At 32.0% G+C, this 7,500-nt stretch overlaps 1 protein-coding gene across 1 annotated transcript in view; it reads right to left on the minus strand.

Moving 5' to 3' along the window:
• FOXP2 (forkhead box P2) overlaps window positions 1–7,500 on the minus strand; it is a 531,741-nt gene that overhangs the window by 242,628 nt on the left and 281,613 nt on the right. Inside the window, exon 5 of the mRNA XM_036862984.1 lies at window positions 1,578–1,755. Coding sequence (XP_036718879.1) covers window positions 1,578–1,745 — 168 coding nt within the window. The 5' untranslated portion in view covers window positions 1,746–1,755. The remainder of the gene's footprint in view (window positions 1–1,577; window positions 1,756–7,500) is intronic.

Here is a 7,500-nt window from a genome sequence, read left to right on the forward strand (position 1 = left end):
AAACTGTAATGTTTATTTTCAGTTGTCATTTTCACTTGCCTTTATAAATGCAGTTTAATGTATTCTCAGACAAAATAGAATTTGATTAAAATTCTAAGGACTCTGACTTAGGGAAGTCAGTAGGAATATTATAGCATTCCACTGGTATGATATTTCTATAAATACATTGAAAGGAAAAAAGGGTTATCCTGAAACCTGCATTTATTTAAAGTAATGTGTAAAATAGGCTAATTCTGCAACTTTGGTAGGCATTTAAATCCTATGATGGTGAAAGCAAAATATTTTGAAACAAAATAAAAATTATCTTCCTAATAACTGCTGTCTATTAAAAGAGACATAATTCCCAAATAATAGGGAACTTATTGAAAGAGCTATATCTAGCGCTTTTAAAAGATTATTCTTGAGAACAATGCCTAAAGGTTGAGATATTACTCAGTACATATACTCTATGATAACTTTCTAAAGGCTGTTATTATTTAAAATAATGATTCTATTAAATTTTACTCTAGTGTGGGCACTTGCTTTAACTTTTGAGCTGCATTCTTTCTCATTATATTCCAACTTAAAAATGTAAATGATACATCACTTAATTTGAAACAATTTTCCATAATACTTCATTATATTTTCATCTTAATGATCTTTTCATGTTTAGTCTGAATGCTATCCAGAGTTTTAAAGAAATCACCTCTATTTTAAAACAAGTATAATCTTATTTTCAAAAAGGGATGCTCATTCTGGCCTATTATAAGTATTTGCTTTGAAAGCTGTCTGTTCTCTGTCACTGTTTCTGCAGACTTGAATCAGTGAAGAATGGAGAGGCTATTCTTTGGCTGAAAAGAATATTTCACTGACAAACAAATTCAGGAAAAATGAATCCGTCACATAAGAAGAATAATACACTACTTAAAAGTGTACCTTTATTGGGCAGTTGTTTACTTTTCTAGGTTTAAAGAGAACAACTGCCTTTTATGAGACACTAGCAGAAAACAAAAAGTGCCTTTAACGTTATCAAAAGATGCATACTCAAAATCTCTTGAAATGAGTTTTCAAGAAAAGCAACATAAATGATTACGGTGTTTACATGGCTCACAATCTCTCAGCCAATTTCAACTAATTAATAGCTAATATTTGCAGCTATCACAGGCAAGCATCTGTGTTGTGAAAAGTCCTTGTGGTCCTTTTCATCTTAGCTCAGACCTGGAAGAAATTCATTGTATAAGCAAGTATCAAGTAATGTGGCCCTCTGGTGGAAAACTAAGTATCGTTCTGCAGCACGATGTTAGACAGTAAACTGGAAGCTATAAAATATTTGTTACAAAGCTTTACAGAACATTCCGAAAATCACCCTGTGAACTTAATTAATAGCCTGACACCTGAAGGGCACTCTGGCGCCGGTATGACGTAACTAAGATGAAAATCCTATCTTTGCTCAGACTTCAATCATGTTCCAAATAATCACAAATGCTCAGCTTCCTTTAGCTTAACACAACATGCTCAATTTGCTCTGAATACGTTTTTCATAGTCAAGAAAACAGGCTTATTTGTTTTAAGGAATCACCGAGGAAAACAAAACTTACCTGCTGTTGTTGCAGATGCAGCAGTTCTACTGTGCTTACTTCAGAGCTGGTGTCACCACTTGATCTTCCATCTCTGCTGCCAGCATCTAATTGGCTGCTCAGAGTGCTCATTCCATTTTGATTCATTGAACTGTTGCTTATTGTCTCTGTCGCAGATTCCTGCATCATGACTTAATACCTAAAAGTGATTAAGAAGTATCAATTAACACACGTTACACCTTCACACTTCCATTATCAAGATGTCCCTCTCTGCCAATTACAGAGACAGCATCTTTGGAAGAAAAAAAAAAAAAAAGCCTTGAATAGTCATTTACCAAGAAAAGCCATACAAATTCAGCTCTCATCCAGATACTAATCACTGAAATTATGGTTTCTATAAGCAATTTTTGTGTGGTTACATTTAACAGCCAAAGTAACATACCATGCCTATAGCATGGTCAGTAACATTTATGAACAACCACATTTTAAAGTCTACCTATAAAACCAGTTTAAATGAAGGCACGATTGCACACTCAGTTCTATGTTTCCTATTATCTACCTTTGACAACCATGGATGACTATACAGCCTTATTTTAAATATTCACTATCTTGATTCTGTCAGAATTTTACAGCACATCTTATGCAAGGCTGTTGTTTAATGATGCACAGCTAATCATACAAAATTAAAATTTTGTAAGGGTGTTACAAATCATATGGTATCAACCAATGATAAATAGTATAATGGGTTTCTTTTTTTTTTGTGACTAAATAAAATTTTGCCTTGGAGGCATTTTAAGAAAAAGCTCCTGCTGCAAACACGTCAGATATTGCCTATTTTTTTAATCAAACAGCTCATATTCATTTATTTTTCTGACATTTAAAACATTTAATACTGTCCTTCCTGGGAAGTAATTAAGCTTATGCATGAGCAGCAATCAAACTGTTCACTTGAAGATGACTTAAAACTCAATTTTAACATAGGCAAATAAATGAAAGATATAAAATTAATTTTCCAGGCATGTATTAGATATGAAAGCTGGAAATAAAATCTATCAAGAATATCACTAATGATTGTGCTAAAAACAGCATAAATTATGCATATTACCTTCTCTACAGTAATAAATGTTTTATCATTTTCACTGCATAAATATACTGTACTTTCAGGATAGCAATGAGATGTCCTGCCAAGATCAGTGGAAATCCTTGCAGTAAATAGAGGACCAATGTGGTCTTACAAACCAGAATTTCACAGTACATCTTGAATCTGTGGTTTAAAAAGATCACTTTTGGCTCTCAGAGATATCGGAATCCTACTCCATAACCTAATAGATGCACTTCTGTGTTCTACTTCTACGGACGGAATTTCAGAAATGCCCTGGCTATGCTGTGACTTTAACAGGAATGCTAGACAGACAGTGAGCTCAGCCTAAAGCAAAGAAGGACGTTAAACTTATAACTCAATCTAATTTTTTGTTACTATATGATTTCACTGTTTTAAACTTGGTTGTATTTTAAGACTTTTGTCCATTTAAAATTTCTGCCCATTGATTATAAAGCAAATATAAGCTTAATATCTTTTCATGTCATAGACAAATCTTCTTCCCCAGATTCTTACAAAATGTGGCCATGGACATACACAGAGAGAGACACACAAACACAGATACATATCCAACAGAGATTTTCTTGCATACTAATCTTATAACTATTGAAATTAATGGTTATAGTTTAATAGTTTTAAAAGGTATTTTCATCAAAACCTAAATTATCAGATTATTTCTATGACTCTGAAAAATCAGTTAAAAAAAACCCTGCTAATTTATAAAAGACCATCAGTAACTGGGCTAGCAAAGCAAGTTAGTATAATAAAAACTACAAATACAACTGATAGCTGTTCTGATTTAAAAAAAAAAAAAAAAGCAACATCAACAACAAAAACCCATAATCATAAAGGAAACAACTGCTGTAACTATAGTAAACTACTTTTGAACCAAATGTGTTTACGAACAAATAGGCTTTGTTAAACATCTTATTGAACATTAACAAAGAAAAATCATACAAATGAAAACTGATACACAGTGATGGATTTTATAAGAAAAAAACAAAGCTAATACTCTTTTCTGAGATTAGGCAGCTAATAAGTATTCAAATTAGGCATAAATTTTACATGCACAATGTTTAAAATATTCAGAGAAAAGGTCTGATTGCCTTTACTAGTTATATGAAAATTATAATTTGGGTTCTCTTCAACTGTAGAAACAGACAGACATAACGTCCACATATTGCATTTAAATTTTACTTTTGACAATACATCTGGAGTATATATGTATGTGTATGTTTTTACCTCATCATCTAAATCTGTTTGAAATACTTATTTTCTCTGGGTAGAGTCTGCAACACAAGGAATAAAACTTAAAATTACTGTATGTTCAAATGTAGCAGACAGGTGCAGTATTTAATACTAACCTTTGGGTAGTTAATGTCAGGACCAATTGAATGAATTAAAGAATTCTGCATGTATTACTGTGTTATAATCAAAGCCATCAAATAATTAAGAATAACTAACAAGCAGAGAGTCATGTGTCTAAATCTTTATTACAATTATGAAGAAAGACCTACATAACTTCCAATTTCTATTAACCAGAGGATTTTATTATCCCTTGTGGAATTTTTGACTTTATAAAACCCTGGAGTATAAACTGTGATTTACATTTTAAGTTCAATCATCTAAGTGTTAGTAAAATCATGCTTAAGAAAAACAATAACAGTGACAGTACTTTTTTTCTCTACAAAACAGAAGAATCTGACTCAAGATTAATATGCAAAAAGAAGGGCAACTGTGTAATTAGATGATTATAATGTACATTTCACCTAAAGAAGAGAGCATGAAGTATGTCCACTATAAAGGAGACATATCTTCAAGGATAATGAAGATGCTTTCCAGTATTTACTGTTTCTCTTAGTGACATCTCTACACCTATTTTCCACTAGAGGAAATATTTTCAGCACAGTGTGAGGTGCTGTTTACCTTTTAAAGTATATTTTAAATAATTACAAATTCAGCATATTCTTTCAAAGTGGATGTGCTTGTGATCCCAAATATATCAAACTAAATTATTCATTCTTCTCAATCCTACCACAAACATTTTACAAAAATCAGTGAAAATAATTTCCAGATCATCAAAGAGAAAGGTGAAATTGGGAGTCGCTGTTTTAATGTTTGTCTGAACTGTTAGTTAAACCTTTAAATCTTTCATCATGCACAACTTTTCAGCCACATCGGAAAATAACTCTTCCGACCTTGCACTCAAACGATACAGTTCTACTTTTCTCCCCTGCATTATGTTTTCCTTTCTTTTCTTTTTCTTCTTTTCTTTTTTTAAAGCAAGTCACTGTACAGATACTTATTCTCTACACCACTTCCCTTTTGAAACATTAAACTGACACTGGAACTGACTGCACAAGATTGCATTTTCTCTTCCTAAACAACTTGAATTGAAAGGTTACTTAGTGTAACAATATTTACTTGCAGAATTGTGTTGTTACCAAGGGTATAATGGATGGTGGCTATGCAGGTTTACGCAAGAATGAGTGAAGCATGAGGCATTAGCCATGTGTTTGACATGTTTCAAATTGCTATAATCCAGCATTAAACACACCCAGCAATTCATGCCATTTCTTGCAGCCATAATCTTGAATAAAGCGTGCACAACCACTTATTATATAAATTAGTATATGACTCCCTGTTATAGTCACAACAGTGCTTTTGTGTTTATTTTGCATCAAGATGTAGTCTTTTATTTGTACAAATAGCAGGATATAAAGACATAGCTCAATTAGACCTCCTTACTTTATGATAGGGTAGTACTGAATGCTAGACTTGTTGGCTTTATTTTTTCCTCTAAGAGTTATAGGTTCCATTGGTATAAAACTGTACCATGTGAGATAGACATTTGCCAGAGCGATAACAGAAACCTGCATGCACCCTATTCCATATTCACTGCAATGTTCGAAAGTTTGAAACTTGACCTGGGCAAGTACAGTTAGCTGTGTTATTTCAACCACCACCAGGGACACTATTGGTTCTTGTTGCTCACTCAACCTTTTCCCTCTGGTCTTCTCTCTCACCTTTTTCTCTCTCTCCCTCTCTCATCCACTCTACCTCTCTCCCATCCTTCTTCTCTTCCACCCTCTTTTGTATGTATGTATATGTATGCGAATGTATGGATGGATATGGATAGATAGATGATAGCGCTAACTGTATACGTCAAGGATGGTAAGAAGGGAAAAATAACCTCACTTCCCCACCACACTCGCCTGTCCACATACACGGACACTTCATCTTATAATCATGGTGACTTACTATTCAACCTCATTTTGTTTGGCATCTTACCATTTACTCAAAACAAATGGATGAAAAAAAATGACTTCTTAAAAAACTAAGAATAAATAACAGCACATATAAAAACTTTACAGCTATTCATTTCTATGAACTTTTCTTAAACAAAATTATTTACAGTTACATTAAAAGACATTTTATATCCAGTACCTGGTTTCTTTCAGTGTCTAATTTATTTAACCAAATAAATGCATTAAATCCAAAAGATTCCAAATATGACATCTAAAGAAAAGTGAGCCATAAGATTAAAAAGTAATCATATATTCTTAAATAGTTCTTCATTTTAAGATATCAATATTAAATATTACTAAATATTTCTATGTACAGTCACACAAGAAAGGGTTAAGTATGCAGAAAATCTACATATGTAAGAAGAAATCACATACATTTGCCTCAAAATATGAGTTAAATACTGATTTTGAAAACTTGACTGTGATGTAAAACTTCTGAAAGAAACTAGCATTTAAATAATAACTTCTGTGCTCTGGTGGAATTAATTCATCATGGACACCATGCATAGTGCATCTGAAATCGAGTACTGCTTTGCTAAAAGTATTTAATGCTAAGATTGCCTAATAAATCAAAATGCCAAATATGAAGGACATAGTTGAATGTGTAAGAACAAAAAATGAACAAGCACATGAATATTTTTAATTTTAAAAAACGGAACAGGGAGTCCTTTACAACATGATTTAGAGAAGGATATCTGTTGTTATAGCAAGTGATATTATCTTTATTATAATAAGTGATATGACCTTAAGTAAATGAAAATTAAGTTGGGTATAAAGTATTTGCCACTGCTTTTCATTTGCTTAAACAACATGCCTAAAATGCTATTCACAAACTAAGGTCACCTCTCTGGGAAAAAAAGAACAAAAAACCTTTAATTAGGAAAAATTCAAATATTCATTCAAAAAGGTTAATAGGCCAAACATCCAAAGTTGTAGGGCATTTCAACATGGTATTTTTAAAAAATAATGGCCATGACTACCTTTAGCAAACAGAATACTCTTAGATCTTCAAGAATGACAAACATCTGGGAAACATAAGAGTAGAACAAATAAAAATCTTATCTTTCACTTCAATCAGCTATTAATTAATTCAGTAATTCAGTATGTTATGTTTTGCTCCAGGATTATAATTAAACTAAGATTTAAAACACAAGCAACAAAACACAAGTATTTCATTATGAAAACAGCATAAAATACTAAAATTGTTTCACCTCTATGCTATTTCATTTAAATATAGTACAGCAGCAAATCTGAAAGAATGGTAGCTATACAGATGTATTTTACTGAGACATTATGCTTCTGCATCTTATAGTTCAATAAGCCCCATTCACAATATAATTGGAAGGGATTTGATAATACTGATGATTCTGGTGAACTAATTATTTCCATATATTATTTCAAAACTATATTTGTACGTTAATCTTTATATTAAATCTTCTTTAACTCTCACACATTCTTATAATTACCATATGTAGCATCTATTTCTCAAGCAGGTGAAAATCTATACAAAGTTTTACTTTTCAAGGTACAGGCTAAA

The sequence above is a fragment of the Balaenoptera musculus genome, chromosome 9, assembly GCF_009873245.2.
Source record: "Balaenoptera musculus isolate JJ_BM4_2016_0621 chromosome 9, mBalMus1.pri.v3, whole genome shotgun sequence".
Taxonomy (NCBI): Eukaryota; Metazoa; Chordata; class Mammalia; order Artiodactyla; family Balaenopteridae; genus Balaenoptera; species Balaenoptera musculus.